General features: G+C 31.1%; 1 protein-coding gene across 1 annotated transcript in view; it reads right to left on the reverse strand.

Moving 5' to 3' along the window:
• Positions 1-1,565: 1,565 nt before the first annotated feature.
• Positions 1,566-23,854, reverse strand: part of LOC148303812 (ethanolamine-phosphate phospho-lyase-like) — a 38,882-nt gene continuing 16,593 nt past the window's right edge. The window contains exons 4-10 of the mRNA XM_088269325.1: positions 19,922-20,156; positions 17,206-17,299; positions 15,356-15,570; positions 14,131-14,350; positions 7,076-7,320; positions 5,822-6,011; positions 1,566-2,003 (exon numbers count right to left, since the gene is read on the reverse strand). Of these exons, the coding sequence (XP_088125451.1) occupies positions 1,923-2,003; positions 5,822-6,011; positions 7,076-7,320; positions 14,131-14,350; positions 15,356-15,570; positions 17,206-17,299; positions 19,922-20,156 (1,280 nt within the window). The 3' untranslated portion in view covers positions 1,566-1,922. The remainder of the gene's footprint in view (positions 2,004-5,821; positions 6,012-7,075; positions 7,321-14,130; positions 14,351-15,355; positions 15,571-17,205; positions 17,300-19,921; positions 20,157-23,854) is intronic.

Genomic DNA, 23,854 nt, shown 5'->3' on the forward strand with positions numbered 1-23,854 from the left:
TCATAGACTGCCTCCTTAACCCGCCGGGAATGGAAAGTTTTTTCATTAATAGTTTCTACCAGTTCTAGCTTGACTTGTTATTTCTTTCGTTTATACTACTTTTGTACGTAATTTAATATCATCATATTTCTTTATACGCTCTTAGTTTCGGTTTCTATTTATTTTGGTCTGAGTTTGTGGGTCCCTGAGGAAGGAGCGTGACTCCATTTCGAAACGGTTGACATATTTTCCCCGAGGCTATGTAATTCTCCGACATTTCCACACATCATCAGGGTATTACATAAATAAATATATATTTATAATAATAATAATAATAATAATAAAACCCTTATCCGCACCCCAATGGTGCATAGGGCACTGTGTCTTATAAACGCAGTGTTATAATATTATAAAATTAGTTTATATATTAAAACACAATATAAAAATGAAAAACATAAATGAATTAATGATATTTTTTATGAACAATTTTTAAGAAAGATGAATTATTATAGAATGAATAATCTTAGTGAATCAGTAATACTTTTATCTAAACATCTTAGAAATGTTTAAAGTTGGTTGAGAAAACAATGCAGAAATTACAATTATATATTCCAAAGCGCAAATAGGGCAGTAACAAAAAATCGTTAATATTTGTAACAATATTTTTTTTATAGCGGAAAAAGTATAGGTACAGTAAATCTACAATACATTTCAGAATAAGATTATGAATATTTAAAGAGATGATTTTCGAAAAATATTTATTACGTTTGATATTATGCCCTGTGCATGGAAAAACTCGGTAAAGGCACATTTTAAATTCGTAATTATTGTGTATGATAAAAAAATTAAAAATAAACTCATTTTTTCACTCACTCACAGGGCTGATAAAAGGAAAATAAAATAGTTTATATAATTAAAATAATTTATTCGATTAGTACATAAAAATAAAACAGATCATTATCTGCAGAAATAAGGCACATGTGTATGTATAGTTTTAAAAAACTTAATACTAATATTTTTTTCATAATTTAAAAAATGTGTTTAAAAATATTTAAAATTACTTGCATTACTTTTATACTATTCCCTAGATACAATAATATACAATTTTAAATTACCATTTATTCTACGAATGTGACAAAAATACTTAAAATAAGTTACATAATTATTTTTTAACAATGATCCTCGACAAAATTTATCAATTTACCTTTTTTTATTTAAAACAAATACGCGTAAACACATTTTTTTCAATATTAAATTTCAACAAACCTACTTCGTAAATGGTAATTGTTTGCGGAAAATGTGAGTAGTTTTCTCATGTTAACCTCAAATTAACCTTATGTGTGAATATACATATTTATGTATATATATATTTATATATATATATATATATATATATATATATATATATATATATATATATATATATATATATATATATATATATATATATATATATATATATATATATATATATATATATATATATATATATATATATATATATATATATATATATATATATATATATATATATATATATATACACACATACACAAATACTTACATTAGTATAAGAAAATAAAATATTTTTTCCTACATATTATGATAACTGAATTCTTAAAATTTTCATTATAAAACTTTCTAGTTCTCGAGACTTGTGGTCTGTATATTAATAAACTCAAAAATGTGTTCTTATGCTAAAGTAGCAAAATTTGTGAGCATAACTTTCAATCGCCAAACTTATGTATATTATACATTTAAAAAAATGTATTTGATTTTTTTAGGAAATTTAATATCGATGATTTTTTTTGAGATGTGATTTTTTATATTTTGGTATGTATTTCATTTTTTCTAATAATTTTAAAGTAGTAAAATATCTACAAGTATAGTTTTGACATTACAATAAGTTTTATATTAATTGAACGGTAATTTAAAATTATGAATTATGATGATTTCAATGGAAGATCTGTGCAAAGTTTTGAAGTTTCTTGGGATGGAGCAGTATCCAGTTTGGTGACAGAAACCTAGAAAAAGAAGAAAACACCAAATTAATTAGAAGGGTTGATTTCATTAAAATGTACGCAAGATCCTAACCGGATAATTTTATATACTGGGATACGCCTGAAAACATGACTTTTAATTTTACGCAGCTTATTCAACTAGATTATTTTATTACTTTTTACTTTACTACTTTTTTTTAATTAAATAAGTTTTATGAATTGAAATATGATCAAAATCATTGTTTGAAAAAATCAAAATATTTTTAGACACTCAAGTGTAAAAGTGTGTTAAAATGATCACTAACCGGCTGAAGAAAGCTCATTAGCCCTGAAATACCCAGACTTCTTCTTTATCTATGTTGAGATCTCAAAATGTAAAAATAATTCTTAAGTGGAGTAACCCAGATTTGTGAAAAAAATTGGACAAAAATGGAGTGAATTTTTTGAAAATCATTATTAATTTCCCCATATTTCAATTTAAAAAACCTTTTCTAAAAGATTAATAGGTGATGATTTTTTTAAATTAAATTTTAAGGCATAAAAACAGTGTGAGTTTGATGACCTTAATTATTTATTTCCTTATATTTTAATTTAAAAAAAAACTATTCAAAATGTTTAAAAAGTTATTAATTTTTTCAATATAAATTTTAAGGCATAAAAACAGTAAAAAATTGATGACATTCATTTTTAATTTCCCCATATTTCAATTTAAAAATCTATTCTACAATTTTAAAAAGTGATTTAAAAAAATTACATAAATTTTGAGGCACAAAAATGGTGTGAATTTTTTCAATTCTTTATGAATTTTCCCATTCTTCAATTGAAAAACTATTCAAAAAGTAATAAAGTATTAAAATATCAATTTTAAGCACGCGATACAGCCATGATTTTAAAATATTAACACTAGGAAAATGTTGAAATAGCTCTAGTCAGTTCGGCAACTTTCCAGGGTGAGTAGGTACTCGTCCATAGTTGATACCAGACTTTGCCAGACAAATTTTAACTCCCAAGCTGCGGCATAGTTGCGGCATAACAAAATACGTTAAGAACTTCCCTTATTATCTGATATGAATATGAAGTTGGATTATCGCATCTCCCAGTACTAGCGTTATTATGTACCAGAGCGTAGTAAGTGCTTCCCGAATGATATTGTCGGGTTTGGAACTTTTTGTGTTATAAAATACCTTAATTAATACTATCACCCCTTTCAAAATTGGGTTTTTGAACTATCTAACATACCTAGAAAAAACGATTCCAACTTTAAAAGGTTTAAAGCCTTGTCTCAAGTGTGAGTAGGTTTATTTCTTATGTTCAAAGTTACTTTCAATTCATGCAATTTTTGAGTAAAAAACTTTAGGCAAAAACACTAACAGTTATCTCGTTAAGGATGTGAGTTTAAAGCGAGTGTTTTTTAAGAATTTTCACTCATGAATTACATGAAATGATAGTAACATTAAACATAAAGAGTAAATCCACTAACGAGTAGGCATCGGCTATGAAACTTATAAAGTTGAATCCTAAGTAGGGACATGATAAGCGGTGTTGCATAAGCCGTAGATAGATTTCAGAGTCGCTTGGACGTTAGGTAATTTAAAAAAGTGTGAGTTTAAACTTATATGTATTCACAACATTTTGAGTGCGTCCAAATACTTGTTCACAAATCTTCGTTTTCTTCACTTATTTTTACATTTTTACATTTCAACATAGATGAAGGCGCTTCAGACGTTTCAATGCATGAAAAAAATATCTAGTGTTCTGCTAAATAAAGGCTTTCTCTGCTAAATAAAAGCTTTCCCAATCCAACATAGATGGCTCTTGTGAACTCATATGTACTGTGTCATGAGATGGATCATAATTTATCTAAGAGTTCCGAAAATTTGAGTAGGTAGTGTGGCTCTCAATCATGGGTAGAATGGTGAATGTTTCAGGTGTGTAAAGTGATCACTTTTGATAGGTCATAACCCCTGTAAATACTAAGACTCTTTGACCATGTTCTTCTTTATCTACGTGTAAAAAAAAGAACTCCCATGTGGATTCGTGAACACGTATTTGGACACACTCAAAACGTTGTCAGATATATTTTTGTGTATATATAAATGGCCATAAAGTCTACACCAAGACGAAGAAGAAGAAGAATATATAATTGTCAGATATCGCTCACTCCTTACAAGAACGTCATAAATCAAAAAACTTGATTTTTCAGGAGAACGTTTTTAAAGTTTAAAAATATAACACAATGTATTAAAAATAAATATCAAGCCACTTATTGAAGTTTTTACTGTACAACATATCTTTTTAGGTAAAACCTGAAGGTTTTTTTCTCCATTTGAAAAATATTTTGTATTTTTAAAATAATAATTTAACAATACCTATTCTTCAAAATCCAAAAACAACATTTTCTGCCCTGTAGCGAGTAAATATTAAGTTAAAAATATGCCTCTTTTACTGGGATATAGTACATTTTCTGGACATTCCGAAAACATGCACAACTGAAAATTGACGATTTTTGATTTATGACGTTCTTGAAAGGAGTGAGCGATATGTGTACATAATGTCAGATATATTTTTATGGGGCTCAATTCCAAAAGACTATAAAAATCCGAGAAATTGTAATATTTCAAATGACACATTAATTAATTGTCCTTTTATTTATGAATTAAACGATTTTCAAGTATTCACGAAAACGTCATTATTTCAAACCATGAAGAACTGTGCTTCCATACGTTTTGCGGGGGGAGATACTTTTGCTGGTGAAGCTGTGACGCCGTTAGTTGTGTCGGATGAAGTTGTCTGCGGGCGTCTTAAATCTTATTATGAGAAGCAGATTACAATTCTCCGTTTCGCTCAAGTTGCACAATTGTCAACTTCGTTATTTCCTCATCTCGCGACTGATATGATGAAAACTTCACTCGTCCAGAGATGACTTAGTTTGCATAATACTGGTGGACAGGGAATTTATATGTTTTGGGATGATACACCAAGGGGAAGTCATTTTTTCTTCCATATTTTATAGTATTCGAAAAATAACGGAATTAAAATCCTCCATGGTACAATCTACTACATAAGGTACGTGAACACAAGTTGTTTTAATTTATGCTTTAAAATATCATATTTTCACCATCAAAAAAAATATTCATAGCAGTTTGTATAAAGTATGGAGTTTTATTTGTAATTTTATATTTTATATTCTTACCATATAAAATAAAATATGTTTAGAAGTAAACATGAATTATGGAGTAGACAAAATAAGAAAGAAAGTTTACTGTATGATAGAATTTCAAATGGTGAAAAAATGCGAGTTTCAGATAAGTATTATCGATAAAATTAAGATAGGCGTGTTGAGATGAGGCGAATAATATATGATAACACAGTGGTGTGGCGTTTTATTTCCTTGCGAGTAAGTGACGTGTTGGTTAGTTAGCTAGTTTTTTTTTTTAAAGGAATAACCCGCAAAGCCTTTTTTTAAGAGGAGGCTTGTTTGCAGGTAGGATGGTGAGGATATGGAAGATGAATGTAAAAATATACCACGGACATCCAGATCCGTTAAAAATAAATATATCTTGAATTAATTGTGCAACTGTCGGGAATCGAACCCGCGATGCCGGTTTGGCAGTCGAGCGTCTACCTAACAACGCCACAGCACGGCTGGCCCAACTCAAACACAGCAAGGGACATTTTTTTGTAGTACGTTTTTTTTGCATTTTGGACTAAGTAGATTCTACTTAGTCCAAAAATGCAAAAAAAACGTACTATAAAAAAAATGTCCCTTACTGTGTTTTGAACAGCCGAGCACCTGTCACAGTTATTTATAATATTATTAGCATTATTGAGCAAGGCCTTACTTCAAGTGTGAGTCGCGTTGGCTCCACTCTTTCCCGCATCCCAATCTCCATCTCGACTTCCTCAAGAATGGAATCCAGCAGCGATATCAGCCTGTCCACGTCTCGCTCGGAGAACACCATGGGAGGCTTGAACTTCAGCACATTGCAGTCTGGTCCATCGCTGCTGATTAGTATGCGCTCTTGCTTCATCCTGTTCAAATTAGAAAAGAGATAAATAAAAATCTCAACATTATACGAGTATTTTACTCTTATAATCATATTTACTCATATATTATTTTGAGAAATAATAGTTTGTTTTTAAATTAATTCATGAATTAAACCCTGAAGAGGGCAACAGGTTGTTGCCGAAACTAGTTGGTTGTTAGTAAAAATGTGGGTGGATCAAAAAACAAAGTCTTTTTATTTCTCAAAATAATATATTCAAAAACTTTATTCCAAAATAGAAATAAAACACTCGTTTAAGATCACTTTTAAGTAAATTGATGCAAACGCGACGAGTTTCGAGAACTTCAGATACTATCATCAACAGGGGAAAATACATTTTGTATTTACAATTACTTTTATTTGTAAAAAATAAAATAAAAATAAGCCATTTCTTACATCCAATCGAATACATATTTTTTTCATACATATTTAAAATATGATGGTTTAAATATAAAAATAAAGCACTTAAGTATGTCATGCCATTTTTGAGTGTACTCATGTAAAAACAGCTGAAAATACAGTTCGTAATTTATTTCCCCAATTCTCGAAACTAGTGGTGTTTACATCAACAAAAAACAATCCCTTTTCTCTACGACCAAATGTATTAGTTTAACGACTGAAAGTTGTAGCATGGTATTACATTTGTATAATAACATGATGATTTAAATACAAAATAAAACAGTTGCTTAATAATACTTTTTTGAGTTTATAAATGTAAACACGACTATTTCGACATTGTAAAATGTTCTCATTAATGGGTGAAAATATTATTTTCAAGTGTTAATGAGAAAATCTGTTCTCGAATCTAGTTCTCGAAATTAGTCATGTTTGTACTAATAAACTCCAAAAAGTGGTCTATTACATGTCTTATTTTAGTAATCCAACTTGTTTCTACAGCAAAGACAAATCCTCTCACTACTCGACAGATGTAACTAACATGCTGGCAATGCCTTATCTCTCTGGACCATGTAATGTGTATATCATCTTAATACCTTTCTATTAGGGTAAATTGTTGATTTGTAAAAAATTAAAATAAATGTTAACCGTTACCTTGCCACAACGTGTTGTGCTATCTGCGTAGCAGGCGTCCTCTCTTCCCGATCTAGCACCAGCTCGACTCCAGAGAACAACCCTAGTCCTCTGACGTCACCCACCAGCGGATGCCTAGTCCCCAGTACTTCTAGAGCGCGCAGCAAGTATCCTCCAACCCTCTGGGCGTGGTCTAATAACTGCTCGTCTTCGATGACGTCTAAAACTGCGTTCGCAATGGCGCATGACACTGGATTACCGCCATACTGAAAAATAAATAGTTTAACTTTTTTAATAGTTATTTTTATTGATTGCTTTACTGCGATGCATAAAAAGGGTGTTTTGTTTACATAAGGTCTTCATTGTATTGTTGTTTTTCTATGTCGTAGTAAATATATTGTACAAGGTTGTGAATTAGGGTTGTGATTTCAATAGTTTATTAGGATTGTGATTTCATTTTTTAATTTTTTTTTATTTTATTTTATTTGTATACATTTATTTAAATCACATTTTTTTACATATTTAGAACTTTTTTTTGCAGAGACCCACCAAGCCACCTTGTGTGTCTTGTCGGTGTCGTTCTTTTTTAATACATTTTTTTATTGTTTTTAACGATTTTAACCTAATATACACACATCAGGTGTTCTTGTTTCATGAAAAAAATATTTCTGGAAGTGAAGCATCAAATTGGCAAAATAAGGATAAAAATGGACTGATCGCAATCGAAATGCCATCTCACAGACGAATGTGCGGCAAAATGGTATACGATGTTCGAATGGTGAAATAAGGAAAGAATGAAAAACTTAAAATATGTATTACCGATAAAAGAGTGGTGTAGAACAAATGAGTGAAGCAAGAATAGTTAAACAAATTTTAGAGCAGAAGAAGACCAAGGAAAACTTGACATGATCCAGTACGTCAAATAACTAAATTCGGTCAGGTCAGGAGTTGGAATAATCGGCGGGTATGTATAAGGAGATGCGTAAATGTGGAAGAGGTGAAGAATGTTTGAAAAGTATTTGAGTGGTGTGGCGTTCTATTCTCTCTCCCTACTCTTCCGATAAAAAAACTTTTTAAAGGGATCTGTCATAGAATGCCGGAGAGTAATAGTCGAGTGGTAAATGCGATAACTGAACATTTTCTGCAAATGCCTTGGAACCTACCGTCGGGTTGGAACTTAGATCTAGCTGACTTATTGAACTTACTAACTACAATAATGTAGTAATCCCATTCTCCACCTATACGTGGGCACTTCTAGAAACTTGGTGGTAGTTTTAAAAATTTGTATTTATTTAGATTGCTAGTAACAAGGACATTGAAAGCTGTTAAATGTAAATCCACAGTTAAATCGGGAGAAATTTTTGTTTGATACTTTCTTATAATATTGCTAATAAGTTCATGAAAAAAATATGTGTAAATGGTCTGACAAAGAGCTGAGAGCTTCTGTATCAGATCCTGGAATACGGAGCTTTCAATGTGTTCTCATCAAACCAATTTTAGCTTTTCTAATGACGTCTGTTTCGTCGTATTGTTGTCGTTCAATATCCTACAAACACTTTGTGAAACGTTCTCTGGATTGCCTTTAGAATTCACCAGCTAACGTATGTCAAATTGGCGTATTGATCAGAGTCTAAGTGGACAGGCACTTGAATTGATAATTGATATTGACAATTATTGGCTATGTTAAGGATTCAACATTGTTTGAGCATGTCCATTTTATCCGTAATTGATTAAAATAATTACCGAGAGGGTGGTAATATATGGTGTGTTGAAATGGTTTGGACATGTGAATCAAATAAGTGAATAAAGAATAGTTGAACAAAGTTATAAGGTGAGTGTGGTTGGTAAAAGAAGAAGAGGATTATAAGGAAAAGTTGGCATGATCGAGTATTTCAAATATTTGAAAGTGGTCAGGTCAGAAGTCGGAATATTCGAAGGGTATGTATGAAGAGATACATGAATGTGGAAGAAGCAAATGTTGTTTGCAAAGACAGATTGGTTTGGCGTTCTAAACTCTTTGTCTACCCCAGCAAAGAAGCAACGTGATAGTTAGTTAGTTTGTAAATTTTATCTGGATCATGCACAAATATTAATACTAAAATTGTTTGTCATTAATTGATTCGGCAGTCACTTTGTGATAATAAACTATGCATTTTTAATTAAAGCATACTTGGTAAATATATTAACATAAATATCTATACACACACACATATATTTATATATATTTATATATATATATATATATATATATATATATATATATATATATATATATATATATATACATATATATATATATATATATATATATATATATATATATATATATATATATATATATATATATATATATATATATATATATATATATATATATATATATGTATATGTATATATATATATATATATATATATATATATATATGTATATGTATATATATATATATATATATATATATATATATATATATATATATATATATATATATATATATATACAATATATACCTATATAAATACTGTTTTCATGGATAATTAAAACTTCATAGCAGTATAACAGTTTACATGTTAATGAACACAAATAACACTGACGCGAAAAATTAAAACGACGCCATGAAGACAAATACAAAACTCGACAATAAAAAAAATCAGCGTTCTTGAATTCGCGTTTCAGCCGCTCGCATCGCAGGAACGAAGTATAAAGCTCACACCGACATAGCAGTCCCATGCATCCCCAAGGGTGGGATTGAACAAAGCAATTAGCGAGAACCCTGCCAAGGCTTCATTACAATAAACTTGCATACTTCATTATTTCATATTTGCATTTCGCGATTTCGGGAGAGCGGTGGCTCTGACGAAGGGGCTACTTTGCGCCGGCGGGAAACTTTAACTTAGATTTAATTTTAGTTCCCGCAAAAGTAAATTTATCTTCAAATATTTCGCGACGAATAGAATTTTCCTACTTTGAAGTATCTTTGCGGTAGATTTTACCTAATGCATTATCCTGACTAACTTCGTTTGCTCTGGTTATATTATTTATGGGGTTAGCCTCCTTTTCAGAACGGTAAGGGTGGAGTTTAAATAATAGAATATTTATAAGGATAATTTCCATTCTATAGATCTCGATTTTAAATTGGAATAAAACTAAATAAAATTAGTGTCGGGTTGTGGCCCCGTAAAATTGAAATATTTGTGTAAATAATAAAAATAAAAATATTTCTCTTTAAAAAAAAAGTAATGTTGTGATCTTACACACGAAGCGACTGAAATTTGAGTAGAGTGGTTGTCAATCATGGGTTGAATAGTGAATGTTACATGTGTTTAAAGTGATCACTCAAACCAGCCTATGATGGGTCGTAACCCCTGTAAATGTTCAGACTTCATACTCTTGTTCAACTTTGTCGAGATGTCAAAATGTATAAATAATTCTTAATCGGAGAAACTCAGATTTTAAAGAAGGATTTGGATATAGAAGAATTTACTTTGATGTTTTTTTCTAAAGAATATAAGTATAACATAACAATCACATTTTTTTCATTTAAATAATCAGTAGCAGATAATTTAAATTGAAAAAAAATACAAATGTTACATATCGACACGAGATGCGCGCTCCTAGAGCCCACGCGTTGTGCATGTAGGTCTGTCAAAAGCACGCGTTATGAAATTGAGATAACATCAATTATCGCAATATATGTAACATTCTAATACATTGAGTCAGCAACAGAACATGTCAACACAATAATACGAATATCTCCGAGTAAACAGTAACAAACAAACAGCCTTGCAGCTTATCAATACCCAGAGTTTAATGACACTTGGTGGAAACAGGCGTGATGATCGCGTGCGCGCAGAGCCGGCTCTAAAACATGAGGATATTGGTCCGAAAATTTCATTTAAAAAAACCGAGAATTTTAAACTCTTTGGGCGTTTGTCCACTACACGGAATCACTCGGAATTTCACCATCCGACACGTCAGTTAGCGTTTTAAAACGATGATTGGTTTGGATTGGCTTGTGCTTTTGTCCGTCTTTCTTCGTATCGGAGCTCTTGATCGGTGCGTGAACACGTTGCGCGTAAATTCGATCAGGCTTAATTGTCGTAGTCGATTTCATTTTTCAAAACCGGACTGCCGGACGGTAAAATTCCGAGTAGTGGACAAGCGCCCTTTAGAGTTCGGGCGGCATTATGATGATTTCGGTAAAAACAATTTTTAATCTAAGTTTTACTTGGTTTATACCACTATTTAGTATTGGTACCAAGTAAAACTTAAATAAAAAAAGATAGATATTACCACAAAGCTACTGCCGAATCAATTAATGAGAAAATAATTTTAGTGTTACTATTTCTTTATGATCCAGACACAACTAAGAAAACATAAAGTTAACAAACTAACTAAATACTTGATCATGCCAAGTTTTCCACGGTCTTCCTCTGCTTCTATTATTAACCATATTCGCCTCATAAATTTAACTCTAGCACAATAGCTAAACACGCTCACCATTACACCACGGAGGCGAACGTACTATAAAATATTATATTATATATATGTCACCTACTTTCAAAATCCGCCAGATCCATGTAAGTCGATTTTACAAAAAATGCTAAATTCTCCGAGCAAAATTTATGTTAAAAAGATGTCTATCTTCAGATTAAATATTATGAATTAGAGAATTTTCCTATTTTTGTAGAAAAAATTTCAGATTTAAAAAAAAACAAGAGACACAAACCGATAATGAAGTCATCTTAATTTTTTACGTATCCCCGCTATCTGATTGGCCGATATGGGTCAGATGGCAAGTTCCATGAATATAGCGGAGTTTGAAATAAAACGCTGTTTTTAAGTATTTTTTAAGCAGAGTTTTCAAGTATAAAATATTTTAAACAATAAAACCCACAATCGGCATTCTGATAGAGTATTTATTTTAAAATCTTATAAAATTGGATCTGGCGGATTTTTAAAATAGGCGTCACATATTTATTGTGTTCGATTCGGCCCTGTAAAATTATTCATCGTGCACACTCAGCATGCAAAAACAATCATAATATCGTTGCGTCAATATTATGTTCACTTAACTCACTTACATATCAAAGGTTATCTTGGACTCCAACATGCGTATGGTCTCTAAATATAATACGTTTTTTATAAAAAAATTACTTGGCAAATACCACTATTTCTTTAAATCTATTATGGCACGTGTTTGATGCATTCAACGTCATTTTCAAACACTGTGTGGGGTGTGAAAATGATGCGGAATGCATCGAAACATGTCGCTCACTCCCTTCAACAACGTCATAAGTATATCAAAAAACTTGATTTTTCAGGTGATCGTTTTCAAAGTTGAAGAATATAATAAAATGCATTAAAAATAAATATCAAGCCACTTTTTTAACTTTTTACTATGCAACACATCTTTTTAGGTAAAACCTAAATGTTTTTTCTCCATTTAAAAAAATAATTAAACAATACATTTTCTTCAAAATGCTAAATCAACACATTGTGCCCTGCAGCGGGTAAATATTAATTTAAAAATATGCCACTTTTGCTGGGATATAGTGCATTTTCTGGGCATTCAGAAAAAATGCACAACTGGAAATTGACGATTTTTGATATTTGACGTTGTTGAAAGGAGTGAGCGATGTTTCACAATAGATGTTAAGAAAAATTGGTATTTACCAAGTGAAAATTAAATTAAAAATGTGATTTATTAATGAAATCTTAATATACGCTTTATAAATTAAATATACATAGGTTGTGGTCCTATGGTTAGTGACGTGGACTGTTGAGTCCGAGTTTCAAGGTTCGAACCCACTCCACCACAACTTGATTAATAATACGAACATTTGAAAAATAAATCGCCTCCATAGTGTGACTTGAAATAATTTCTTTGGATATTCTTTACTTATCTTCAAAAATACGTATATTTGATGTACTTAAAACGTATTACTATATTGGCAAACAGGCGCTCTCCAGTAATATTTTATCGTTTTATAGGCAGAGCTATTCGAGTATAGTAAATAGAAGGATAAAATGTCATAAATACCGTACTTTTTTATTACACATATACGAGTGGTATATCATACGGATAAGAATACTCAGGATATAAAGGCATATATGTATGTACGTGTGCATGTGTGTATTTACTGACCTTATATTTTAAGTAACTTAATTAAATTTAGCGATATCAATTAAATTGATAAGTTATTAATCTCTCTAATTACATAGACTCTGACCCATATTAAGTACTTGAGTAATCAATAAAAAACATTCAAACGAAGCCTGATATTATAAAGACAAAGGAAGAAAAAATGTATATGCTTATCCTGTATTTTATTTATATATTATGTATTAATTCTTTTTATGAAAACCCATCATTATTTGATGTTTAAATATCAGTAACGTTTAAAATTATTTTTCAATGAAAATTATAGCAGCAATATGATTAATTTTGATTCATGGTGATCTGATCGTAAGGAGAAGAAATTTAATCGAAATATCAATAAAATCGACAATACGTTATGAATCAATACTGGAAAAAAATCTGTAATTATAATCTCAATCTGAGGCAAAGAATGATTAGTCGCCATGTTTGGTCCATGCTTTTATCCGGAGTTGAATCGTAGACCTTCAAGATCAGCACTATGAGACGAATTCGAAATGTGTTTGTATTGTAAAATGTTACATCCCATGGACCAATACGGTCAGCAACGTAAATGTTCTCCAAAAAGCTAGAGCAAGGATACAGTTGCTGACTGATATCAAGGTCCGGCAGGTGTCCTACCTGGGGCATGTGCTAAGAGGAGAGAAGTATAAGTATTGCACCTAATCATAAAAGGTGAAATAGAGGGTCGACGAGGTGTGGACAGAAAGCAGATCTGGCTCTAGAATATACGAAATTGGACAAGGATTAGAACAGCCGCATTAAATGAGGAGCTGTTTAGACCTGCTCAAGACATAAACACATGATCTCAAGTGATAGTCAACGTCGGGGACACCTTACATGACACACAAAGAAGAAAAAAGGAAAAAAATAAGAATAAAGTCTATGTTAAAAGTGGTGTTTTTTTTTCTTTCTTACCGTATTGAAGTACTCCACGCCAGTATCCCTGAAGCTGGCAGCGATGGCCTTAGTGGTGATTACTGCAGCTACTGGGTGCCCGTTGCCCATCGGTTTGCCCATAGTCACGATGTCTGGCACGACTCCCTGAGTCTGGAAGGCCCACATGTGACTACCAACTCTGCCAAATCCAACCTGTACTTCGTCAGCGATGCAAACACCACCGGCTGCCCTTACATACCTGGGAATTATAAACTCTCATATAAAAACTTATCTCAACTAGAAGCCGTCAAACTGAAGTGTCTGAGCCGCACACAGCTCATTGACACCCTGTGCTGATATGGAAATATTAGTGAAAATATTAGGAGGCAAACTGGATATTATTGTAGTTTACTTAGAATGTCGAAAGTCTTCCGGAAGGTTTTTTCTTTACTTTTTTTTACTCAACAGTTACCTAGTTAGAGAATGTTTCTGCCGGTGTTAATTTTTTATGTTTATTTACAAATAAAATAATTATAACAATTCATAATAAAAAATCATAGTTTAAATGCGTTTAGCTTTATCATTTTAAAAATTATGACTGCAATTCTAGAATTAGGTCCAGAAAGAAGGGTGGATACTTGGGTGGGAAGTTGAATTTCTGCCTGCGTTAAGCTATTTTGAATGTTCTCCTTCTCTGTTGTGAGCGGACAGTGAAAGAACGTATGGTTTGCATCCCCTATATCTTGTCCATATTCGCAATATGGTGATGTGACGCACTTTATCTTGTAGAGATGCACAGGCTGTGAGCAAAGTTTTTTTTTCTGTCCAGTTTACGAAAATTCTAACATTTGGCAGTTAGTTAAACTCGAGTTAGAATCTCAAGTGCCTTTTTGTGCTGACTAGCAGTTACAGACGGAAGAGTAGCAGTTTGCAGTGAGGTACTCACTCGTACACCTTTTTGTGCTAATTAGCAGTTATAAATGGAGGACCATCAAGCAGAGAAAGCTGATGTACTTCGGACACGTCATGAGAAATGAAAAATATCATCTTCTCCACCTAATCATACAAGGTAAGATTGAGGGGCGAAGAACTCAAAGACGCCGAAGGACATCATGGCTGAAAAACCTACGACAATGGTTTGGCGGAAGCACCAAATCACTGTGCCGAGCTGCAGCATCAAAATTCAAGATAACCATGATGATCGCCCATCTTCGTTAGAAGTGGCACAGAAAAAAGAAGAAGATGGAGGACTAGTGGTACTTACTCGTACACCTTCTGGAAGTAGCCCTCGGGTGGGATGATCTGTCCGCCGCAGCTCTGCAGGCTCTCGGCGATGAAGGCGCACACGGGGCGCCCGGTGATGCAGAGCCCTGCGCACAGGTCGCGCACGTCGCCCGCGTACAGCGCGCTCAGCTCGCGCTCAGAGCGCCCGTGAGTGGGCGCGCGGTACTTGCCGCGGTACGAGTCCGGCACTGCCGCCTGGACAATATTTTACTTTTATTATTTTTTTTATTCACATAAATTGTGTACACTTATTTAAAAGAGAAATTATAAACATATTTAAAATATTTTTGCAGAGACCCACCAAGCCACCTTGTGTGTCACTTAATCCTGACTTCTTTTCTCTATCCAAACTTCGATATTCTTATTATTTTTTGACATCTCATCAAAGATGAAGAAAAATATGGAAGTCCGGGCATTTACGGGGCTGTCAACCGTCATAGGCTGGTTTAAGTGATCACTTTACACACGTGTAACATTCACCAATTCTACAAATTATTGACAACCACACTACTGAAATACTTGGAAGTTCTATATATATGAACCGATTTAGAAACCTTGTTCTTGAATATTATATTATATTTTATATTCGATATTCTTCTTTACCTGTGTTGAGATAATAAATATCAAAATAACTCCTGAAATACGATTTAGTGGAAAAGAAAAATAATCGCCTATGACAGGTCGTAAGCTCTGTAAATACCCAGATTTCCAAATTATTTTTTCATCCATGTTAAGATATCAGAAACTAGTACGTTAAGCTTGACAAGACTTATCAACGTATTCATGTTTGAGACCCTGATTTAAAGAATTTGGTATTTTTTAAAGAAAAAATAAACCTGATTTAATTTCTTACTAATTCTCTCAGTCCTTTCTTTATTGTGATACCTACCTACAAGCCTTTTAAGTAGAATCTTAGCGGATAATCCTTAGAAGGTTTAGAAGTTGAATCACTTAATTTGCGAAAATACCAGCTTAAAATTATTAAAGAGATTATTTTCAAATAAGAAATTAAAGAAAAGCTAAATCTCTTACTTTTGCTGTTTTTTTAAAATTATGATGAAATATTTGAATTGTGAAAACTTTAACACAATTGTGAAAAGTATAAAAATAAAAATAAAAAATGAAAATTTAATAAATAAATTTTCTAAATATTTGAGAAAAAAAAATTTAAAAAACAAAATTTTTATTAAAATCATGTTCTCAGGCGGGCCTCAGTGAGTGAATATAATCCAGGATTCAGAACTTGCGTACAAATGAAAAGAGTCTTTGCTTAATAAAAACTTTCCTCCATCCAACACAAATGGTTGTTGTGAACTCACACAAACTGTGTCATGAAATTGATCAATATAACTATTAGGTCCAAAAAAATTGTAGTGTTTGTCAATCATGGGTAGAATTGGTAAATATATCACGTGTGCAAAAGTGATATCTTAACCAGCCTACGACACGTCATAAGCCCTGTAAATACCCAGACTTATTACATATTCTTCTTACATATTTTTCGCCTTTGTTGAGATTTTAATAAATGTAAAGTAAAATAATTTATTTACAACATTTTGAGTGTGTCCAAATACTTGTTCACAAAATCTGGATTATCTCCAATTACAGGAGTTATTTTCATATTATTTTTTGACATCTCATCAAAGATGAAGAAGAATATGGAAGTCTGGGCATTTACGGGGCTGACGACCGTCATCGGCTGGTTTCGTCATTGGTTGTTTATGCCCAGACTTCCATATTCTTCTTCATCTTTGATGAGATGTAAAAAAAATAAAATAATAATAATAATAAAAATAATATGAAAATAATTTATTATTTTGAATTACTTACCACATGAACCCAGTCTTGTTGAGGTGGACCTCCAGGAAGTTTAAACTTGTATGGAGAGATGTCTATCATTGTATTAAGATGACCATGGTATGCACTGCAACAAATAGTTTAGATAGCATCCATCCCTAAATCTCTACATATATATAAACCACTCATCCACAAATATTAACAGGTCTATAAGATGCCTCCGAGAATCAGGAAAAAACATCCAACTGTAAGGAATCCATTTATCGATATCCCAACCATATAAATAATTTTCAGAATCATAAAACTGCCATCAGTTGAAATCTGAAAATTCCGAGGAGTATAATGGAAAATTAATTCATGTTTTTTTTAATAGATTACGATTTCGTGTTCAATCAAGCAATAATTCGTGATTTTTATATGCAAAAACGGGTTGATTGATAGTGAAATTATATACCGGTAAATTCACCCTGAAAGTAATTGGAATGTTGGTGAGTTTGACAAAAAAATGTATGTGTGTTTGTGTGTGTGTGTGTGTATGTGTGTGTGTATGTGTGTCTGTGTATGTGTGTATGTGTGTGTGTGTGTGTGTGTGTGTGTGTGTGTGTGTGTATGTGTGTGTTTGTTCACATGAATACAATGTTAAAAATAAAGCATTATCCTAGTGGTTAGACATTTTAACTAAATGTTAGTTGTTGTAGTATACAACACCTCACCTATGTAGATTCAAGTAAACTACATAGTCTCAAAACGTATCTATCTCTTCGTCAGTTCTTAAAAAGTGATCTTAAAAAGTGTCACTCTCCTTAACCCACAATTACTCGACCTCCTTTTGACAGCTACCCTTATTGCATATTGGTCCTCGGTCCAACTAATAAACACGTGTGATTTTGTGTAATAATTGTCAGTATGTGAATAGTACTGTAGTAGACCTTATTAGTGCTGTTTACATGGTGGTATTGTAATTGTTCTGATGAAGTGCCGCGTGAGTCCTTAAGCCGGTATATTAAAATCTCGATGAGTAGCTAAATATTTATATCACTAACACAAACATTTTATTCTTGTAAAATCTTGAAATATTGTTAGTGAAATAAAATTAATCAAGTGAACCTAATGTATCATGAAATGTATTACCAGTGAACGTTAAGGGGTCACACGTGTACAAAACATCGAAAGAAACGGGGTTTTTAATAAACAACGTTAATTTAAAATGGATCTCCGGAAATCGCATTATTTTAATGTGTTGGACGAAAGGGAAAACGATTCATGGAAAGGGGGAAGGCAGTTTAAAACAACTGGTGTTTATAGTTTTAAAAAAGGTTTTGGATTTTTAAGTATATGTGACGCCATCACACTTGTACGTTGTACACACGGTATGTAGAATAATAGTGATAATCTTATAAATAACACATAATGCAGTTGTACTGAAAAATAATATTAGTTATCTTTACCACGGCACTACGGCACTCTTGTTGACACCATTTTGAGTAGACGGATTTCTTCATTCTTGATACCAAGTATTTGAAATATTTAAACACACATTTTAATCACAAGCAACTAACAACACAACTGTTCATATTATAACATGGTTCACATTTTTAGATTCGGATGAGATGTTCGCTATTGACTCAAGCAAAAGTAAAATAGGTGTGGATATATTTTAAAAATAACATTTAGACATGAAGCCTAGTTTATTTTGATATAAGCTTGGCCTGATACTTTTGCTTTGGTCAAAGCAATACAAGTTAAATCAATGTCGAGAAGCTCGTAGTGGCGATGTCTCCTACCGAGGCCCTAACAAGGCCTTACAAGCCCTTACAAGGCCCAACGGCCCTTTTAAAGGCCATACCTGGTTCCGCAGGCTCCAACGTTGCAAATGTTTTGTGTTTATGTGTAGGTTATCGGCTGAAAGAAATAAATGGAAAAACAACGCCATTAGATCGACTGGAATGAATTTTGCACATTTAACACCACACTGGTTTATTTCTAAAGAACTAAACATAATTATGATTACAAACCACATTGATCATTAATAACAGTGTAACATGACAAGCCTTAGTAATCTGCGTACCTACTTTTAAATGTTCATTAATGCTTTATTGGGGCAAAGTTATGTCACTTAATTTGTAACATTATAAGTGATTTTGACATAACAGGGGTAATTATTAGTTGTTATATATCCATTTTATGATACCCTGTTACTACAGTCAGGTTTGTCAATATTTCTTTGATTATTTTTAACCTTCATTTAGTCGCGCAACGTCAAATTAAGCTACTTCACATTTATATTAAAAAACATCCGGGTACCATTAACCAAACATCAGTTCCAAATCAAGATAAGTCATTTATTTGACCTAGCGTAGTTTTGAAATTGAGGGATAACAAAGTTTACGACTAAATGAAGATTTTAATGAAGGTACTAAATTAACCATTAAATCATAAAATAAATTGAAAATACATACATACTGTTAAAACGGAAAAAATGTAGCCGTTCAGCTTCTATATGTGAAACATGCGACATGGAAACGTATTTTACATAGCGTATAACTTTATATTTACGTTTATGCTTTATTGCATTTTGTAAATGGCGAATAAAAAAAGCGACACCACAACACCACAACACCATCTACACATACACACATGCATAAACAATCAAAATACCTAGGTTGTCCAAGTGTCGTTTGGTGTTCCCAAAGGTTTCGATCTCGACCCTAGATTAAAAATACAAAAAATGACTTATAAAATTACTCACTGGTCCAGGGTTATGATTTCTTTGTGGCCAGTGTGGGTCTTGGCGAGCCTGAGAGCCAAATCATTGGCTTCGGACCCCGAGTTTACGAAATAGCAGACGGAAAGACTCTCGGGCATGGTGGCGACCAGACGTTGGGCGAGGACCACCATTTGATCGTGCAGAAAGCGGTTGTTGGTGGATAAGAGCGACATCTGACGGCATCCAGCCTCGACGACGCGAGGATGGCAATGTCCAACTGCAAATAAAAGGATTTAATTAGATTACTGAAAAAAAACACATGCCTAAGACTAATTCTTTGATTCACGACTCTCAAGGTTTAGGATGATGATCACTTCTATTGCTACATGCACTTTGAATTATCTAACCCAATTCTTAAAATGTGTAGTTGTTCTCTTGATGGGATTTTTTTAAGTTCTTCCGCAAGTTGATTATCTTTAAGCAAATACATTTTTATTTTTATTTGATGTTTCAATTTTTTTTCGCTGATACTCTTTCGCATATTATATGAACATTAAAAAATTATAAAAGACAAACTTTGTTTTAACCATTTTTATATTTGGTACTTTTATTCAAACCGGTTTCGACAAATACTTTGTACTTGTCGAAGATGAATACATATTATAATACTGTAATAGAGTATAATAAAAATTAATGTGGATAAATCAAAGCTTGAAAAAAAAGAGTATAATAAAAATTAATGTGGATAAATCAAAGCTTGATAAATCAAAGCTTAGATAAATCAAAGCAACAAGAAAAAATGTGTAAACATTCACTTCTATAAAAATATTTGGAAATATATCGTAGATATAGGTGTTAAAAGATAGTTTAAAGGTGGGGACTGACCAGAGCATTTCGTCGTAAAGTAACACGTTACGTCGGATGCTTTCCGCGAATGTTACTTCCGCGAATGTTACGTTACGACGAAATGCTCCGGTCAGTCCCAATTTTTAGAATTTCATATAATAATATATATTATTTATTGATTCGGCATAAACTTTGTGGAATGGCATGATGATTATTTTTTTTAAATATAACACTTGTGTAATACCACTTAATGAGTGATATTATACAATTAAGTGGTATTATAAATGTGATTTTTTTTTTAATATATAACCATACAAGCCTAAATAGATTTAGATGTATTCAATACTTAAATCAATATCACGAAAAATCCTAAAAAAGGATACAACTATTGCATTAAATATGCTGATAACGTTGTAAATTATTATCAGACTTGTTGAATAGGCATCAAGCATCTTTCAAAACAGGCTATTATTCACTATACACAGTTGCAAATACCCGAGAATTGTCGGTCCACAAATCAGTGTTGGGTATACTCCAATCATCCATATCCCCAATCCAAGACAATAGATTGATTTGTCCACCCCTCAGCGCTTTATGTGTTGGGATGGCGTCATCACTACTCATCTCATTGATCCCTTCCTGCGACATCAATTCCAAATACCTACTGCAGCTTCCCGTTCCGACAGTTCGGTACATCGCATGTTCTGACGGCTAAGAGTGAAATTACGCAGCACTATTGGCCAATAGAATAATGGCGAACGTGAAATTAAATCTTGGACAAGTGCGATCAAATTATAAGCTCTGATTAGGTTAATAATGTAAAAGGTTTTGACATCTCAACTTAAATGAGGAAGAATATGGATGTCTGAGTATTTACTGGGCTTATGACCTGTCATAGGCTGATTCACGTGATCACTTTACACACGTGTAACATTCACTGTTCTACCCATGATTGACAACCATAGTACTTAGTTTTTTAAACTCCTATTATATATATATATATATATAATATATATATATATATATATATATATATATATATATATATATATATATATATATATATATATATATATATTATATATATATATATATATATATATATATATATTTATATATATATATATATAAATATATATATATATATATATATATATATATATATATATAATTTATATATATATATATATTATATATATATTTATATATATATATATATATATATATATATATAATATATATATATATATATATATATATATATATATATAGGTACATATATAAATATGTAAATATATATACTTAGATATGTACTTACATAATCGATGGTTGGTCTTATACAATACCGGTAATTCATTCATTCAGGTTTCTAAGGAATTAAATCGTTACGAAGGTAACTGCACTTTCAGAATTTATGTTAAATCTGAGGTTAAATTGCTCCCATAAAATGATCTTGTTATTGAAGTGACTATTACATTTTAATTTAGTGAAACGACACAAGTCGATTTTCTTTATGATCATAGCTTTATACTGACCTGCTTACGCTGTTACAATAATAAAGTGTTATCTATTGTTATGTTATTATTTAATATCGGTGTGATGACATTGTTATATTATTATACAAAGCCTACTGAAGCAAAAGCATTATTATGTTTTACATACCATAAATGTTAATTGAATTTGTGTTTTGTCATTAACAAATAACTATCTACATATGTTTGTGTTAACTATAATATCTTTGCCTACAAAGATATTATAGGTAAACCCTAGTTTACCTTCTTTTTATTAAATACAAATATAAATCACTTGCATAAGATCACTTTTGAGTTTACTATTTTAAAAACTTCAAGTTTTGAGAACTTAATATTTTGAATGGTGAAAATACAAATTAAGATTGTATTTTACCGGTTAATAAGAATATATGTTGTTTTGGAAACTAGACATGTTTAATTTCATTTGATTGATTTGGCAGTCACTTTGTGGTAATATCTATTTATTTTTTCACTTGGTTAATATCATATTTCGATTTCACTTTGTAAATATCACTACATATTTCTTAAAATATTTTTTTTCATATCCATATTTCTTTTCATTCCAAAGTGTTTTAAAATGGTAAATTTTAATTAAAGTAGTCGTGTTTACGTTAATGAAATCGAGAATGGTTTTATACAAGTGTTTAATATATTTAAATCATCTATTTACGCTACGAATTTAATGCCAGAATAATAAAAAATATATACCTTTTATTACTCATTAGGTTTAAAAAGATTATGTTAGTATATATTGATTTGGCAGTCACTTTGTAGTAATATCGATCATTTTTTTATTTAAATTTAATCATTGTACATTTCACTTATTCTTTAAATCTGTTACAATACGAGTTTTGTTGCATTCAATATCATTATCAAACATCGTATGTAAAGGCAAGCCGATTTATATGTTTTCTTTATGTTTCTAAATGCATCTTAATCTAAATGCATATAAATGAAGTATCCATTACTTAAAATAATGTGTTATCTGATTCGATTGAACGATAATTCACATGAATAATAATAATAAAAAACTAAATGGATTTTTGTAAAATAAAAAAATAAATTAGTTTACTAAATGTACAGACTTACGACTAAACACCAGAATCCTGTTGGAAAACATACAAGAAGATTGCAGAACTTACCTTACGAAGTTAGTTTTATTCTTATTAAAAAATTATACAAGCATATTTTATTTCTGAACGATATAAGTATAACTTACAACCCTAAAACGTGTAAACTCGCGAAACTTGTAGTATAAATTTAGAAAGCTTATTATATGTAAATGTGTACACTATCCTGCATGATTTTGTGAAAACTTTTTGCAAATGAAATTGAAAAACTGAAAATGCATTTAATTATTTATTATATTTGATGTAAAAGGATATATACGAGTATATGTATATATATATATATATATATAAATATATAAATATATATGTATATATATATATATATATATATATATATATATATATATATATATATATATATATATGTATATATATATATATATATCTATATGTATATATATATATGTATTATATATATATATATATATATATATATATATATATATATATATATATATATATATATA

The sequence above is a fragment of the Brachycentrus maculatus genome, unplaced genomic scaffold (assembly GCF_059751285.1).
Source record: "Brachycentrus maculatus isolate JH-2025_06_01 unplaced genomic scaffold, ASM5975128v1 h1tg000345l, whole genome shotgun sequence".
In the NCBI taxonomy this organism is placed as follows: domain Eukaryota; kingdom Metazoa; phylum Arthropoda; class Insecta; order Trichoptera; family Brachycentridae; genus Brachycentrus; species Brachycentrus maculatus.